This window comes from Exophiala dermatitidis (assembly GCF_000230625.1).
Source record: "Exophiala dermatitidis NIH/UT8656 unplaced genomic scaffold supercont1.2, whole genome shotgun sequence".
Taxonomy (NCBI): domain Eukaryota; kingdom Fungi; phylum Ascomycota; class Eurotiomycetes; order Chaetothyriales; family Herpotrichiellaceae; genus Exophiala; species Exophiala dermatitidis.
In genome coordinates, this window is record NW_008751647.1 from 232,858 (window position 1) to 250,548 (window position 17,691).

The 17,691-nt window shown below is 49.6% G+C and overlaps 7 protein-coding genes across 7 annotated transcripts; 5 read left to right on the forward strand and 2 right to left on the reverse strand.

Moving 5' to 3' along the window:
* Positions 1-477: 477 nt before the first annotated feature.
* On the forward strand, positions 478-1,158 carry HMPREF1120_01593 (uncharacterized protein; the record flags this gene model as incomplete). The annotated part of the gene is made up of 1 exon (XM_009155612.1): positions 478-1,158. The coding sequence occupies one exon, from the start codon at positions 478-480 to the stop codon at positions 1,156-1,158; it is 681 nt and encodes a 226-aa protein (XP_009153860.1).
* A 529-nt stretch (positions 1,159-1,687) lies between these two features.
* Positions 1,688-3,157, forward strand: HMPREF1120_01594 (uncharacterized protein; the record flags this gene model as incomplete). Its single annotated transcript, XM_009155613.1, has 1 exon — positions 1,688-3,157. One exon carries the CDS (start codon positions 1,688-1,690, stop codon positions 3,155-3,157), a length of 1,470 nt encoding a protein of 489 aa, XP_009153861.1.
* Positions 3,158-3,755: 598 nt separating this feature from the next.
* HMPREF1120_01595 (uncharacterized protein) lies at positions 3,756-6,089 on the reverse strand. Its single transcript, XM_009155614.1, has one exon. It carries the CDS (start codon positions 4,862-4,864, stop codon positions 4,454-4,456), a length of 411 nt encoding a protein of 136 aa, XP_009153862.1. The 5' UTR covers positions 4,865-6,089; the 3' UTR covers positions 3,756-4,453.
* A 3,283-nt stretch (positions 6,090-9,372) lies between these two features.
* On the forward strand, positions 9,373-10,640 carry HMPREF1120_01596 (zinc-binding oxidoreductase alcohol dehydrogenase; the record flags this gene model as incomplete). The annotated part of the gene is made up of 2 exons (XM_009155615.1): positions 9,373-9,890; positions 10,106-10,640. 2 exons carry the CDS (start codon positions 9,373-9,375, stop codon positions 10,638-10,640), a joined length of 1,053 nt encoding a protein of 350 aa, XP_009153863.1.
* Positions 10,641-11,763: 1,123 nt separating this feature from the next.
* Positions 11,764-12,087, forward strand: HMPREF1120_01597 (uncharacterized protein; the record flags this gene model as incomplete). Its single annotated transcript, XM_009155616.1, has 1 exon — positions 11,764-12,087. The coding sequence occupies one exon, from the start codon at positions 11,764-11,766 to the stop codon at positions 12,085-12,087; it is 324 nt and encodes a 107-aa protein (XP_009153864.1).
* Positions 11,864-15,487, reverse strand: HMPREF1120_01598 (alpha/beta hydrolase). Its single transcript, XM_009155617.1, has one exon. It carries the CDS (start codon positions 15,196-15,198, stop codon positions 13,444-13,446), a length of 1,755 nt encoding a protein of 584 aa, XP_009153865.1. The 5' UTR covers positions 15,199-15,487; the 3' UTR covers positions 11,864-13,443.
* A 524-nt stretch (positions 15,488-16,011) lies between these two features.
* HMPREF1120_01599 (uncharacterized protein) lies at positions 16,012-17,466 on the forward strand (the record flags this gene model as incomplete). Its single annotated transcript, XM_009155618.1, has 1 exon — positions 16,012-17,466. One exon carries the CDS (start codon positions 16,012-16,014, stop codon positions 17,464-17,466), a length of 1,455 nt encoding a protein of 484 aa, XP_009153866.1.
* Positions 17,467-17,691: the final 225 nt, after the last annotated feature.

Consider the following 17,691-nt stretch of genomic DNA (forward strand, 5'->3'; position numbering starts at 1 on the left):
TCATAGTAATGCGATCAGTGTAGTCTTCGAGGTGCTGTAACCTGCATCCACACAACACCCAATCCAAGAGGTGAGGTCTGGCACTGTTTGCCGGTGTGCATGCCTTCGATCTCTGCATATTTCACATTTCACAGATTCACCCTGGGAGTAGGAAGACTGCCCAGTGAGTTCAAAGATACCTAGGTATGTTCAGATCTGTTAAGCAATTCCCCTTGTGCGTAGTGCAGTGCAGCATCTCCCTCCTGATGCTGTTACACTCAGACACGCCGGCCTTCTGCAAAGTCTTTACGGGCGGGCGCCCAACAGGTATCAGTAATCTTTGTGCGTTCACTACCTTAACGCGTCTCTGTTCATCTGCAATCGCGGTAGGTTATCCTGCGCTGTTATGTCTTCGCCTCGCTGTCTCCTATGGCTGTATGCTTTTTGTACTGGTAAGCGACAACACCCACACCATTACACACACAACTGCATAGCGCGATGGATCCTCTCCCCAATACACAGAAGGAGCAGCCAGCCAAGTGGCTAGAAAACAGTGTTCAACGAGCGGAGTGCAGTTCGACCGGTGGCAAACCTTGGTGGTATCATCTTGCCGAGTCTAGGATGCCAGATCTGTGCAAAGAAGCCAATCGACTCTTGAAGGAACAATATCGATTGGAGGCAGAGTTAGGGGAAAAGACCACTACAGAACAAAAATGGTCGCGTATTGGAACCCAACTGCGTGAACAAAAGCCCGCCGTCTTTGAGAGTCTAGACCGTCTAGAGAGACACGTCAAGATCTGGACTGTCTGCGATAAGGATGTCATCTCCCAGCTCTTTGAGGGAGCCGTTACCGAGACCGAACGCCTTAATGTCCTTTTGGGCAACAACAGCAACGACCTCACCAGCCCTACCCTGGATCTACGGCAATACAACGCGTCCTCTTCTTGTTCTCCGTCTCCTAGTCAAGAGAGCCTCCGACGTACGTCCAATGGCGATTGCTACAACACCGACGACAGTGTTGAGTTCCAAGTGGAGAAACGGCCAGGCAAGGCTGGTCTGAAAAAGCGTCGCCAGAAAGCAAACCGGAAGAGACGAGCCGCTGAAGCTGCCGCTGCGGCTGCCGCTGAGGCCAACGAGTCCGTTGCGCCGGTACCTGCCCCCGGCGCAAACGATGGTTAAAGCTATCAGAAATTTCTCTGGAAGTTACGGGGGCGGTTTTTTATGGCGAGGGTCGGCTTGGTCTGAACAAGAGCTACGGGCTGGGAATTAAAGGCGACAAGCAAGGAGAATGTAGGAGTGGACGGGTGCGGGGGGCTGTCAGTTGATGAAGTGATACGTGACTATGGTCGGGCTACGGACTGGACGCTCAGTCGACAGATTGGCCCATTATTACTACAGTTGTAGTATTGCTCAGAAATGGAAGAAGTGTACACGCAGCCTTGCTAGTATTCACGTGTCAACCCCTTTATTTCGGACGAGGCTGTGGACGAGGCTGCGGATTCAAGTTGTGCCGAGGTTCCTGCCAAGCACAGACAATCATCATCATAAGGTATCTCATGCACAGGTACCTACAATAGAGCAGTCCAACAACGCGTCGACTCCTCGCCCTTCATCCCTACTCCTTCATCGATCGTATCTGTACTTCTCGTCGTGCCCTGTGTCTTTTTTCCGGTTTGAAATGGGCTAATGACGGTTGCACCCTGGAAGCATGGAGGCGGCCAGTCGAGTCGACATCACCTCCCTCAAGCCAATAGTTCGGGCCTATGCTTTAGGATATGTCACCGTCACCGGCCCAAGGCTATTGGACTTTCTGAGAACACTGAGAAAGCAGGATCGATCCGCTCCGGCAAACGTCGCCCTCGTATTTGCAATTCTCAAGACCTCGACTCAGATCAACCGCTTCCCTACCGCAGCTGCTATCACCGTCGGAGGTGCAACTCTCCTGCCTCGTCTTGCAGAAGGCTTCCTCCAATGGCTTGTTACTATTATCACCAAGAATAAGCACATACGACTCAACAGCGGCCATTACGCTAGGCTCCGTTTCCTTTGTTCATTCCTCTCAGCATGGCTGGCGTTTGACCTCCTAAATCGGGACGAGGCTTGGGCGCGGAAACAGGCCAACTCCGTCTCTGCTGCAACGGCCGATGTTAGCAAAGCTGGTTTACCAAATCAACACCATCTACCCCCGCCGTCGTACCACCTTCGTTATGCTGGTAAGACCATTGACTTTACCTTGTTTGCCTTCTGTCGGGCTCTGGACATTGCCGTCATCACCGCATGGACTCGAACACGTTCCAAGCCATGGCACCCAGAACAGCGATATCCAGCTATGGCTCGACTGATTCGCAACGCTGTTGACCCCTGGATATTTGCCACGTCGGCTGCCATCATCATGTGGTCATGGTTTTATTCTCCCCACCGATTACCCCGTGCATACAACAGCTGGATCTCCAAGGCAGCTGATATCGATGGCCGCCTCATTCAAGCCCTTCGATTGGCTCGTCAAGGTGATTTTGTCTATGGCCGAGATACTGGACAAGCACCACTTCTCGCTGGTCTTTGCCGCGAACTCGGGTTGCCTGAGGTATACGGAGACCCCGCAAAGACCATCCCCATACCATGTGAACTGTATCACTGCGGAACCGGCAAGAGCTGTGAAGTCCACGGGATTTCGAGGTTCTGGCGAAGCTGGAAATTTGCAATGGAGGTATATGTTCCATTGCAAGTTCTGTCCCGGATGCGGTCCCCCAGCAAACAGTCGGCCTTGGCCGGCCTGATATCCGCCACGAGATCGTCGTCTTTTCTGGCAGCGTTCGTCGCCCTATTTTACTATTCAGTGTGTCTTGCACGTACCAGGCTTGGTCCAAGGCTTTTTTCGTACAAGACCGTGACGCCGCAAATGTGGGATTCTGGCTTGTGTGTTTTGGCAGGTTGTCTTGCGTGCGGTTGGTCGATTCTTCTGGAGAGACCCAGCCGGAGACAGGAGATTGCCTTCTTTGTCGCGCCCAGGGCAATGGCAACGGTCCTTCCTCGTGTGTACGATAGGCGATACATCCGCCGAGAGCAAGCCGTCTTCGCCACCAGTGTTGCTTTGGTCCTGACCACACTGCAGACGGGCAATAGAAGTAGCGTCAGAGGCGTGCTTGGGAGAATTCTGGGGGGCATATTGAAGGAGTGAAGATTGGTGGCGTCTGGTGGAAGCAGCAAAGAGAATATGAGGTTGTCTTGAAGGTAAGCCGAGAAGGCACCAATGGAAGATAAAAGGGCCCTCCGACCTTTTCATTTTCTTCACTCGTCTTCTTTGTCCTTCATCCTCCTTCTCCCAACCACTTGATCGCATTGGAAGGGACTCTAGCAAAGACAGCGTGTGCCTACTTCTACCCTCTGGTTTTACGGGAAGCTTTTATTTGACGACTTTACCGACAGACAGAGGCCCCTTCAATTATCCAACTTCTTGCCTCGCTTCAGCCAAAGGCGTCCTTCTGCTGAAATCAGACTGGCTCGGTCAATTCTGCACGGGCTCTTCCCGGCGTAACATTTCATGAACGTCTCTCACGGCCTTCCAAGATGGGAATCTTTCAAATACATTCTTACTACAGCAGCCTGAGTGGCAAGGACTTGAAAGACCTGACAGACTGTGAAGTTGACATCGACCGTGGGAAAGGGTCGATTACAATGATATCTCCCACAGCACAGCTTGACAAATCAATCCACATTGGTGATATCGCAAACATCTCCTACGATGAAAAGAATGGCTTCATCTCTATGTGGGTGAGGGCCAGACCAAGAAGGGCATATCAAATGATCCTCCGCACCAAAGTTGCTCTGGATGCAAAATCAATTGCGTATTCAATCAGGAGCAACACCAAGTGGGTGATGCTTGGATCGACTTACGGTCTCGGGTATGGGTCATGTTTTGAATCGGTGAGAATAATAGTTAACCTCTGCACAGCACCTCTGAGAACTGGTATCATACAGAGATGGAAAATCAGTTGCTCGCACACGACGAACGCAGTGAACGAGCCATCAACAAGGAAGAGGATTTGATACGCGACGCTCGACAGGCCAAGAACAAGAATGGCTCGCGTAATACCAAAGATGCTGAAACGCCAATGGCGCCACGCGACGAGGGCTCGGATCAAGTACCGACACCGAGGCCGTCGATGGATGAGAATTCTCTTCTACCCAGAAAACGCCGCAAACTTCTAGGCACAGAAGGGCCAAATGTGCTGTACGGTCTCCTCGAACAGTTCAACTGTTGTAGGGAAAGTCTTGCTCAAGCAATCGACCAGACTCGGGCGCAGGATGATGAATCGGAGGTGCTCCGCAGCCAGGTTCTCTCGCTACACAAGGAGCTGGAGGAGAAGAAAGCAGAGATCCGCTGCAATGCCGAGGGACAATCGAAGGTCAGAGAGGTGCACGGCAAACTCCTGGCCCAGACTGAAGAACTATCCTCCCATATCCAAAAGGTGCATCAGCAGTCGTCCGAACTGGCGGTGTCTCGAGCGCAGAAGGAGAAACTGCAAGCCGAGATTGATGCACTCAAGAGCGAGCAGACCATAAGCAATGTGGAGCTATCGACTGCTAAAACACAGGGAATCATTCTGCAAAATGAGGTCGACTGGCTCAAAGACCTGTTCGGCATGTGTGTCTGCGTGGTCGATCCCGACAAATTCCTGGCCGAGATGAGAGCCGGCAGCACGGTTGCAGATGCACACCTCGCCGCCATCAGGAAGAAGTGAGCTTGAATACCAGGTCCCACAATGCGCAGAGGGGATGTGTGCCGTGGTGGTTTGGAGACAACTTGAAACCGTGGATTGCGGCGGGTGGAATCTGCAAAGGCAATCTTGAAGCGTGGACGTGAACTTGATCTAGAACGAACCATTGGTGACAAAGGTGTCTTGCGTACAAGAAGACAGGTCTTCCATAGCCACAACGTATGTATATTATTCAAAGAGGGCCAATCCCTTTCGCTCTTGCACGGGGTGTTCCTTCACTGGAGACTCGAGTTCTGGGCATCACATCACCCGCGTCACTGAGATAGACTGGAAGGTACCAGGTACCTAGGTAGGTACTTTACTGCAGTGTATTGTCCAAGAAACCGTAAGGCTGAGTCTTGGCAGGGGTGACTACCTGGTTCCTAGCTAAGGTATCCTAACCTCAGATACCTAGGTAGGTAGGTAGGTAGGTACAGCATACGGCACGCCGACGGTATCCTGCCGTCCATGTATCGTAGTCAGATACTAGTAATAGGTCTGTACACTCAGGCATAGGTGCCTCCCGGCAATCTGGAGCGCTAGGCGGGATATGGCCCGGCCGCACGTTATCGGCCCGAAGAAGAAGAAACGAGGGAGATGTAGCTGCAGTTGGCTGACTGCATGATTGGCAGTGCAGTAGCAGTTGACTCGCATGTTACTAGTAAGTTAGATAGCGTACATGTACCGGGTTGTCGGCGCGAACGAATTCCAAGGTTGTTTGCTCGCCTACTGGTAACGTTAGGTACTGGTCGGTTTTGTGTGGTACCTAGGTACCTAAAAGCTGTTTAACAAGCGAGAGCCTATATTACTACTAGTGCCACACTGCAGTGGCCGACATCCTGCTTTCAACGCCTACTGTAGGCTGACTTAAAGCACTGCCGCTCAGTCGGGAGACGAAACCCGTCAAATATCCCAAGTTCAAGTCTTCCTCCACTACTTCGAACGCCAGGAATGGAGATGAGATCATGCCCAGAATGACAACGTCACGACAAGCCGAGGGTCGATTCGATTCCCGGAAACATTGGAGACGGGAATCCACCTGTCAGCGTGTTGCATGAACGTCGCCAGGTCACTGCATCCGACAAGTAAAAGGTCCTCGTCACAGACCACGGCAGCTCATGGATCACTTGCACTCCAAGGTGACTTGCCGACTGGTGGAATCAATCAATGGAAGAGAACACACGGCTTCAGCCCGCCTCGAGTCTTTCAGGTCTTGGAATCATCGCTGCTACGACAGAGTACGGACTGGTACTCACGGACAGGTCCACGCTTTCATGTTCAGATCCATGCCAATAATGGTGCCTCTTGACTACCGCCGGCTGCCATTGACTCTCGGCCCTTCTCCTGGCGACGGACAGCTGGAACATGGACACTATGGGAACTGACCCCACAAGATCGGCATTAGGTATTTCGCAGAATGGGGTGTTTATTTCGCAGAACCGCTATACCGTAACGGGTAATAGTTAGACCTACCTTAATTTAATTCGCCGGCTAGCGTAGCCCCCGCGTATATTTCGCAGAAAACTTAGTACTCGGCTCTAATTAGCCGGATCTTTAAGCCGAACGACGCTAAGCCTAATTAAGCGTAATATTACTAGAAATATTAATAAATAAGCCTAGGCTAATTATAGCGCGCTATTTAGGCTATACGAGTTACGCTCGAATTAGAGTCGATTTACGAGCTATTTTTAAGATAATAGGGTATAAAAGTAATATTATTATAGCTATATAGTATAGCGAAAGCTACTAAATCCTTAGAGCCTTAAGCTTTTTACTATATATTTATCTAGTAAACGAGCTCTTATCTTAAATCGCTATACTAGTCGAAATATATTTATTCTAGGGAGCGAACCTCTTCCTCGACCTCTTATCGAGCTAGTTATTACTCTTATTAGTATCGTTATAGAGCCTCGTTCTACGCCTTCTAGTATTATTATAGATCCTACTCTTCCTACGCCTCCTAGTACTATTATAGCCGTTATATATTCTCCTCTTCCTACGCTAACTATCGAATTTCGTATTTCTAGAGACGCCGAGCGCTCTCGTCGAGAAGGTTATCGTTAGAAGAGTTCTAAAGTAGGAGGAAGTTATCTAGTAGATACTAGTACGAGATTTAACGAGTTTCGTAGATCTAGTTTATACTCGACGCGTTTAAACTATAATAACTCTCGTTACGAGATATTATTAAAGTCTCAAGATCGAGAAATAACGATTAGTAGCTATATTATATTAGCGAGATTTATATTATTAACGTTTTCTATTCTATTAAGTCTCTAGTAAAGCGTAAAGTAGTCGAGATTAAGGATTTCGTTCTAGCGTAGTAGTTATATAACGAGATAAGAATACGGTAGGCCGTAAATACGCGTAAAAACGCTCGAGTAGGCTCGAAAGTTTCTAATCTATCCTAAGATAGGCGTAACCTTATCGACGTCTATTTTAAATATAGCTTTACGAACTAGAGATAGAGTATAAAATAAGACGTAACTAACGACTTAAGACTATAAACGAGAGTCGAATTAAGAGCGTCGATTTACTCGATCTATATCTAAGTTATATCGACTCTTAAGATAGCTATCTCGAATCGATCTCTCGAGGGCGTTAACGATAGTAGAGACGTCGAATTACGTCGATTTTAGGCGTCTCTTTAACGCTCGATATATTATCTCTAGTCGCGAGATTATTACGTTACTAAAGTACTAAAATTCGTCGGTATAGACTCTTATAAATAGCTCTTTTCTTAGAAACTAGATACGCTAGAGATAGTCGACGAGAGGTTTATTCTTCTCTTTAAACTTTAGTCGAAGCGTATTCTAATTAAGTATATAGTCTAGAGATATCTTTATAAATATTATAGTCTATTAGTATTTATTAAAATTAAGCTATTTTTCTTATATCCGATCTCTTTTAGCTTTAATTTCCTCGCGAGATTAATAGCGTAAATAGAGCCCTCTAAAATAGCGCTTTATCTATACTTATACTACTCTATTTATATACTAGATATATAGAAAGTAACGCGACTAAGGATAGATTAATTTTAAGGTAAGAGTAAGGTCTAGATCGTCGTTTATAATAACGATAGAAGATCCGTTTTCGATTTCTATCGCTTAATAAATAAGTATTAACTTCTTAAGTATAAATTTAAATAAATCTATCGCCTCGAGCTCGATAAACGCGGCGCTAATAAAAAACGATTCGTTATTAGTTATTATACTAATAATATTAATAAGCGGTATTCTAAATCGATTAGTTTTATAAGTTACGTCGATTAGAATAATCTTAGGATAACGGCGCTATAGATTAAGCGACTCGTAGTAGAAGAGAACGAGCCGGCGTAACCTTAGTTAGTCGTTAATATTAACGTACGAGACGAATCGATCTCTAACGCGCTCGATAAGCGCCTAAGTAGCTATTCTATCTACGAGGTTTATCGAATAAATCCTACTTCTCTCGTTCTTTATATTCTATATAGTTATAGGAATATTCTACGAATAATTATTAATTATCGATACGATATCTTAAACGCTAAAATCCTCTTCGAAATATTTACGAATTAGTCTATTTAGGTCTCTCTTACGCGCTCTTCTTCTCGTAGAAGGATAACTAGAGCCTTTATTAGGACGATAATTATATTCGATATTTATAGGCGTCTTAATAAAGTATTTACTATCTTTATTCCGTACTATTATAAGTTTAAACTAATACCCTATCGATAGATACTCTTTAAATCTCTTTCTATCTAACGAAGCGATCTAATACGAACTACGGATACTGGCGCGGTCGTACTCAAGATATATAGCCTTAATATTATCTACGCTATCTCTATATCGCTTATAAATACGTATATCGTATTTGCGGAAGATAGACTACCTATCGAGCGTCTTAAAATACGCTTACTCGCTAGAATAGATAATAGAAGAAGGAGGATCGAACGTACGCTTATACTAAATAACTAGCGTCGACTCGAAATCGTTCTCGGAATTATCTTCTTTCTTCGAATCGTTCTAAATTCTAGCGTCGTATAGATATACGTCGAGAGTATTATAGTCGGCTTAATAGTTAGCGAATACGTCCGGTACTAGCGTCTTAAAAGTAGAGTATTATTCTATAGCGTATATAGTAAAAAAGTAGTAGTTTCTATATAATTAGACGTCTATAGTTTAAGGCGCGGCGAGTAATAATATTAACGGCACTTAACGCGTCTATACGCGCTATTCTGCGAAATAAATATCTTGAATTACCTAAATAGGCAACACCGACGATCCTACCTAAATCAGGGATAGCGGTTCTGCGAAATAAACACCCCATTCTGCGAAATACCTAATGCCCACAAGATCCGGAAGATCGACGGGAAACCCACGGACCAACTGGCTTGACTGTGTACCTAGGTACCGGCTTTGCGGACCAGACGCAGACACACTTTATAGCTACTGTCAACTTGATTGATAATCCAGCCGTGACTTCATCTCCACTGCCAAACTTCCCTCAGACTACCTACCTACCCGGTAACTATTAACATACCATACAGTCCTAAATCATTCCATCTATACTTATACTTTTAAATACTTGCGTTCGGAGCTACTGTACGCTCCATCAACAACGTGAACCTTCCCAATTCAATCCCCATTCCCAAATCAAAATGAAAGCCGTGATTTCTCAAAACAAAGAACCCGTACTGGTCACTGACCGACCTGCACCCAACTTGCGCGACGACTACCTGCTAGTCAAAACGGTCGCCGTGGCCCTCAACCCAACAGACTGGAAACATGCGACATTCGGCCTGGCCAAGGACGGGTGTCTGCTAGGGTGTGACTTTTCCGGCATTGTCGAAGAGGTCGGTCCGGCCGTGACCAAATCGTGGAAGAAAGGCGACCGCATCGGTGGCGTCGCGCATGGCGGCAACGCCGTCGAGCCCCAGGACGGCGCATTCGCAGAGTACATCGTGGCCAAAGGTGATATACAGATCAAGATACCCGATCACTTATCCTTTGAGCAGGCCGCCACCGTCAGTCTCGGCGCCACCACGGTCGGCCAGGGCTTGTATCAGAAAGCCCTGAAGCTCAATCTGCCCACGGACCCGATCAAGTCCAAGACATTTGTCCTGATTTATGGCGGAAGCTCGGCCACCGGGGCCCTGGGGATTCAGTATGCTAAGTTGTAAGTCAGTCAACAGTTTACTGATTAAGCAGCATTTTTGGGTCTCAAAAGTCAACCATCGATCCATCAATGCCATTTTCTTCCCCCGTCTCCCTTTGACTTTGAGCCCCTTTTCATGTCCAAAAACAAACCACTCTTCCCTTTTGCCCTCTCCAACAAAAAGAAAGAGACCAAAAAATACAGCAATTCTAACCAGATTCTTTTGTGGCCATCAGATCCGGCTACACCGTTCTAACGACCTGTTCCCCCCACAACTTCGACTACGTCAAATCCCTCGGCGCCGCCGAAGTCTTCGACTACAAGGACAGCGAAGCTCCGGCCAAGATCCGCAAGTACACAGACAATCAGCTGACGTTGGCATGGGACACGATCAGCACGGAACAAAGCGCCCAATTCTGCGCCGACGCGCTGGCCGACAACAGCTCTGCTGGTGTGATTCGCTACGGCTCCATTTTACCCGTCAAGTTCCCGCGAGAAGGCGTCGAATCCACCTCGACACTCATGTATACTGTCTTTGGGGAACCCTTCGATTTTGGACCCAACAAGTTCCCCGCCACACCCGAGGACTTTGAATTCGCGAAAAAGTTCATGGCCATCACCGAGGCCCTGTTGGCGGAAGGGAAACTCAAGCCGCACAAGGAGGTCGTGGGACCCAATGGTCTCAAGGGCGTCATCGACGGTCTGGCGGATATGAAGGAGGGGAAAGTGAGTGCTAGCAAACTGGTCTATAGGGTGGAGGAGACACCGTGAAATACTGTAACAGTGGTAGTAACTACATATGCCGGTCGATATAATGCCTAGGTACTGTCACTATCCATCTACATTCTTCAGCCTCTGAAACTGATATTCCATCCATGTCATTCATTTCATTACTCCTGATCCATTTGGCTACTATTCATCAGGTAGTGCTGCTTCCTTGGCGAAAGATTTTGCTTCCAGCCTGCCTGGTAGTGACGCTCAAGTCTGCAGTGGCACGCGTATCGTCCGCAGGCAACAGCGACACAGGCAAGTGCAACCTACCTGAGATTTCCTTCACTGGCGCCTTCCTATTATTCTACCTTGCGGTGTCGTTCAAATTTTCTCCCAACCCAAACGCCTAACTTTCATTACTCCTCCCACCTCTTCGTCCCTCAAGACAGCTGCAGTAAACCATCCTCTCTTTACATGTCACCAGCAGTTACCTCGCTCTTCGATTCGTCTAGATCTGTCAACTGAGACAATTCTAACACCAGAACGATTCAAGTTTCGCTCCCCTTCACCAAGACACATTAGCAGTCAAGCTTCCACCCACTCCCACATTGATTCTTGTTGCGCAGTTACGTCAATGATACGGGATGATTGGTTAGCGGGACTTCTGAAAAAAATTTCTACAAGCCCTTGTCGAAGCATACAATGTGCCAGACAATGTGGGCCATTCGGAATCGCTCTTGTTGGGCTGGCAATGGATGAACACAACCAGACTAGAGGCCAAAGCCTGGTCACAAGTACGCGACTTTACGAAAACAAATTGAAGCCTTAGATCTCGATCCTGCACCAGTCACCCGTGCGGTCCCTGATTATATACTCGCCGACAATCTAATTGTCCTCCCTACTGATGACGACGAGCCCGACACTTCGCGTCTTGCATCCACGGGCATGTCTCAGGACTCCATCGCCGCATTTCGCGACCTGTTGATGGAAGAAAGGCAAAAGCATCGTCGAGCTGTTGAGCCAATGTGGAAACGAGTGCAGGCCCACGCGATACAGACTGTGGACGACATAAATGAGACCAAGCAAAACATCCACCTATTGGCACGGGCAACCAAGACTATCTTGACAGAGACTTGGCCATATGTTCAGGAAAATGCCGAAAAAATCTCGCGGACAATCCAAGATGCCTGAATCCTTGATGGCCCGAGTCCGGTCTATCCATATTGAGCAGGTCCTCAAGAAACATGCCATCAACTGGAGCAACCTTGAGCAGCAGCGGAAGAGAGTAAACGCGCTCATGCATTCGTGGCGTGTGGAAGAATTCACCAAATGTCGAAACTCTGACGATCCCGGTGTCATCAAGATCATGATGGCAGCATCCCCTTTGACATTCAATATCATGATGGATGAGTGGTTGCAACTCTCCGCTGGTATGGCTCCTTCCTTTTTGCTCCCTGACCCAACTAATTCCGAGCAGAGCGGCAAGCTATATGGCAACCAATATTGAATGATACAACAATAATACGCCTGGGCTCTGACATCGCTGGTTGCGAGGCTAGAATCCAAGCCATCCAAGCCATCCAAGCCATCCAAGCCCAACATGACTGTTAGGAAGCCGTCCTAAATGCCATCGCCACCTTACATCAGTTTCTGGATCAGGAAGTTGTTCATGTCTTAGTACGGCCTGCGAGCGAGCAGGAACCGCATCAAAAGATTGTGCGAGATGTAGTTGCTTCTATCAATCCCCGGGGAGAATCTGTTGCGCGATCTCGAGAGGATACCGACCTCTTCCTTCAAGACACCTGACAAGCATGGTAACGAGCAAGCGTAAAATGCGTCTTGACGCATTGGCAGTTCCAACATTATCCGCCTTGGAAGATACAGCCTGTGGTCTGAAGATTGTGCGAGATGTGGTTGCTTCTATCAATCCCCAGGGAAGTACCTCTTGTATCTATTCTAGTCCCTGTCGGGTCTATATAGGTCTCTAGCCTATCTATCCACCGGGAGCCCTCCTGACTCCCACCCTCCACCCTAAGCGTTCGTTGCTCTAAGGACCCCAGTAGGTTGTCCGTTTCCTTCGGGAGTACTCCGTGGTATTGCTCCAGGCGTCTCGTTGCGATCAGGAAGGCCACCGCCTTCCTCCTCGCGTCTCCGAAGCAACACCTCTCTCAATAGACATATCCAAGAAGGCGCTCGATAGGTCATTACGTGACCTGTTTGATGTCGAGAAACCAGCCATAAGTTATTGTAGTTCTCCTGCTGTCCCTGTTTAACGGACGGCGCCAGCGAAACCTAATACTGGGTGGCCTGCGATAGAAACAGCGACGGATTCGAGGACAGGGCGCCGTTGTATGGTGAACGAGCACAAACTGTCGTGACTGGATGCGAGTAGGAGACTACTCCCTTCTGACCTGCTAGGAGGGGGATGAAACTTGTGAATGACCAACCCAGACGCATCACAGCAGGCAAGGCTGGAGATTCAATGGTTGACGCAACTCCCGTGGTGAGTAGCCGCCAGATTCCTTGACGGGATAAGCATGACAGCTCCGGGTTCGTGACATCTCAGTGTTGATAGATGAGTGAAGTATCGTCGGTACTGTTGTCCAGTATGAGCCGAAATTGTGGCCCCCAAGCAGGATCGCAATGCGAGGATGAGCAGGCTTTGAGTGGCCTCCCGGACTCATATTGGAGGCACAACTCAGCAAAGACAGTCGAACGTGCCGAGTTGCAGTTCAATTCATCGTGTCCAATGCTGGACGTGTGGATTTGAAGGAATCCACCTTCTGCTGATGACAGATATAACCCTCCGGCGGAATACCAGTCACGCCCGTTCTAGTTTCGTGTCTCACCACTCGTTCTCCGCTTATGGTTCGTCGTCAACCTTCCTGTCAACGACCTGTACACCGCCCATGCCACCTTTCGTCCGGCCTGACGTGCGCTTCTTGACATCCTCCATCTCAGAAAGCATGACTTCGTTGAATTCTTCTGGGCTGTCAAGGTAGACGTGATGACCAGCCCCTTTGATTATGACCACTTTGGCACCACCTTGATCCTCGGCTATCTCGGCGGGCGATTTGCCTTTCAAAGCCCGCTCACGTTCTTCATCAATCTTCCTTTTGGCAGCATAGCCCCCTTTGACATCCATCCAGTCGTTTTCTCCATACATGAGGACAACCGGAACGCCATTCTCACGCACGGTTTCTGTGGAACCGGAGTTGGGCTTGGTAACGGGTAACGGCTGTCTTCCGACGCCCTGTATGCGGCGGATCAAAGGACTTCTGGCAAAAGCGCCGGGAGCAAGGATATATGCCAGGGCATATTCGCCACTGCCACGGAGACGGAACAGACTGTAACTATAGTCGTGGAGAGCCACGGCTTCCTCACGCGGTAGGTGTGAGAATCGTCGACTTGTCCAGCCCGAGACCAATCGTGGACCTAATGGGCCAGACCACCGGACGAAACTGAAGGGGGAAACGTTGGCATCCCACAGATATGTCAGCCATTTAGGCAGTGGCCGTCTTGGGGTCGGAGCGCTGCCGTTGCTGGCATTCGATCGGCCGACGGTCTCCGTTGATTGGTCTTGGGTGAACTCATTTTGTAGGGTTGATTCAGGTGGTTCGGGCATGGCGGCATGGGTGGCATAAGGATCCTCGGGGATACCGACGGGAGAAGCTAGGATGAGCTTGTTGAGGTGTCCCGGATATTTCAATGCGTAACACACTGCCATATAGCCGCCCATACTGTGTCCAACCAAAGTCATCTTGTCAATCTTTCTTTTCACACGCCATTCCTCCAGAGAGTCTACGAACCACGCTTCCGCCTCTTTTATTTGCTCTTCACGAGTCTTGGCTTTAATTTTGAAAGGCGGACGAGATGAGCGGCCCATTCCCAACATATCGAGTGCAAACAACCGCCAGCCTTGAGGACGGGACAGTGCTTCGAAGTTCTTATAAAAGAAACCCAGGCCAGCACCATAGCCGTGCAGGATGACCATATTCTGCTCGGGAGTCTCGCCCGTGCGCTCCACTGAGAACTCATTCAAGGCCCGGTTCTTGCCAGACAACTGGACCATACGGGAATACCACGTTCGAGGGCCGTAGGGGTCTGTGATAGAGGTTGTCCGCACAGGAAGGGCTTTGGCCGTAGGATCTTCGTTAACTGACATGGTCGATGGGTTCACAGATGGCGGTTCTGAGCCGGTTTGGGTATGGGTCGGGGGCTTTTGTAGGTAGGGAACAAAAGATAGGACTCTATGCTCCGCTTCTGCCGCTGGTACATCGTTCCACCATTGACTAAAACCTTCCCTGTAGCTCAAAGGGAATAGGTTCTCGAATCGGCTTCTGCGTGGGTTGTGGTCTTGGGCGCGTCGGGAAGCCAATGGGCTCTGTTGACCGCGACTTTGAAGTTCACTATCCGACTCTACTGCTTCGGACGACATGACTGGAGGACGACGCGATGTCGGAGGAAGGTCTTCTGGTTCAGTGAGTGTGGCTGCGGTGGACTGGTGCAGAAGGGAAAGGCGAGGTAGGCGGTGCTGTGGGCGCAGATTGATGCCAATGTGGGTGCGTATGCTTCGAGGAGCTGCCTCTAGGATTGCCAGAGGCAGAGAGGGTTTCATGCAACAGGAGAAATATGGACTCCTCACAGGGCATTGAAGCCTGGGGCGAGTCGAGGGGCAACTTGAATGAGCAGAAGGAGACACTGAAGACAAGAGACCCGGTGGGTTTGGGTGGTTGACCAAATTTAGATTGTAGAAGAAAGAAGATTAGGCAGACACGAATGAATGCATCGGTTGAAATGAACGGAGATCTAGAGGCAGCCCTATGGATCACAGTATGTTTGTTGGTGTTGACTGTGGCCATCATCACTTTCTCTCTCTCGCTCGCCGGCTTCGCTCAATTCCAGCGGGAAGGCAACTCTGGCGCTTCATTCGGCCGAGATAATCCGATTCAAGTCACATGATTTGGGCTTACGTGAGCCATTCTCCGGGTTCTGCCGCACGTGATGTTTCGTCACTTCAACTTTCAACACCACCGACACCGACACCGACAGCCTTGCATTGGGGACACATCCGACTCTGTCTGTACACGGTACAACCATTCGACACTCCCCAGAGCGATCCATGGTGTATGCAGCATAGGAAACTTCCCATACCCCTGCGAAGAAGGGTTTCCGAACAATACTACATGTTGCATGCCTAAACCTGCGACCATGATATGATGCGAATAGTCATTGTCCAGCTCATCCACTGCCTCCTACGATCTGCGGCGCATATAACGAATAAGTCGGGCATACCTTCTACCGCTACCACGATATAGTCTACCGGTCATGGCGTAAAGGTGCTATACCATCTTATAGCGCTCTGCTTCTTGCCGAACTCGACCATCATCACTCCCAACCCTCTCGACGTTGTCCTCGCGGTTCCCGAACCATGGCCAGCGAAACAAGGCTAAACCAGATCCTCAAAGGTGCACCTCCCGCCGACATCAAACTTCTTCCGACCGCGCCGCTCTCCGGCCTTGGGAAAACATCCCAAACCGAGAAATACACGCCAGACCCTCTACTCTCAACCCTGCCGTCTTCCCCGCCCCAGATATACTTGAACCTTTTAATCCTCGAATCCTCCTTGCGCGCCCAATACCTACATCTGGTCGGCCGTCGACGTCTCAACACCTTCTTCCTCCTTCTTCTGGCGCTGTGGAATGGCTTCTTCTTCTACGCTCTGTTCCTGCGTCCACGCGAAGATGGAACCGGACTCGGCGGCTCCGTCTACTGGGTAGTCGAAACATCAGAAAAGCTAGCTTTGATGGGTGGTGTCGTGACTGTCTTGTTGGTCTGGGGTACGGGACAATGGGAACGGGGGATCCGTTGGCCTCGAAAATGGCTGGGCACGACCAATCGCGGCCTCCGCGGCTTCAATCTACGTGTTGTCGTGATCCGCGGCAAACTCTGGCGTGAAATGCTAGGACACCTGTCGTTCCTGTTACCACTTCGCATGTTTCGCGAAGCCGGCGGCTTCGATTGGCACCTGGTGGAGCACGAGGATGGAACGGTGGTGGAAGAAGACCTAGCAAAGGGCGGTGATCACATCATGCTCTTGCTGCTCCCGAAATCTTTTAGTCCCGAGTTCCGCGAGAACTGGGAAGAATACCGGACAGAATACTGGGAGAAGGAGAACGAGCGACGGGCAGGACTGCGCCGAAAACTGCACGCCCAGCGCCGCGCCAGAGCAAAGGAATTGGGTGGATGGAAGTGGTGGACGGGGTTGTGGCGGTTCACAGGCCACAATCGACATGGTCGTCGACACCACGACCTGGAGAAACATGCTCATGGTCACCACACTCACCATTCATCTCGACACAGCAATGCTGTTGACTCGAAGAGCAGCAGACGTCGACCGGGCCTCGAGACGTTGGATTCAATGGGTAGTCGGAGCCGACAGTCGTCAAGGTCGTCGACCCCTCAGTTCGACCTGGACGGCAACAACAGCAACGTTGACCGACCATCGATCGCCGCAGAACGCATGAGACGCGGCAGTAGCGTCAGCAGCACGGCGAGCGTACGACGCAAACCCACCAAGGAGCGCAAAGATCGAGATAAAGACAAGGCAGCCCACTCTCATCACCACCAACATCATCGGGATAGCCTCTCCACGTCACCGCCAGGAACCAGTCTCACACCGCTCAGCCCACTGACGCCCTCTGTCGAGGAAGACGAGCGGGAAGAACGCCGTCGACGTCGTCGTCAAGAGCGAGAAGAGCGTGCGCGGGCGACGGAGTCGTCGAAGACAACAACAGACCAAAAGCGTGACAGCCGCTACAGTTACAGTGACCGTGACAGTGGCACGGGAAGTACTCCTACCACGCCGGCGGAGGAGATGATATGAGGCACAAGAAAGGATATAAATCACAGCGACTGCTTGATTGGTATGACTGTATCTGGCCTGACACTATGTGCAGGAATGGGCATGTCAAGTTGTACGCCATCCCATATGGACGTCTATTAAGATTCTCGATACGTAGCGTAGAATCGCTATCGCTGATATGCCCTCACTCCTCACGCCCTTGCGTTAATACTGTTCCACGTTGTACGATGCTGTACGGTGTCCACA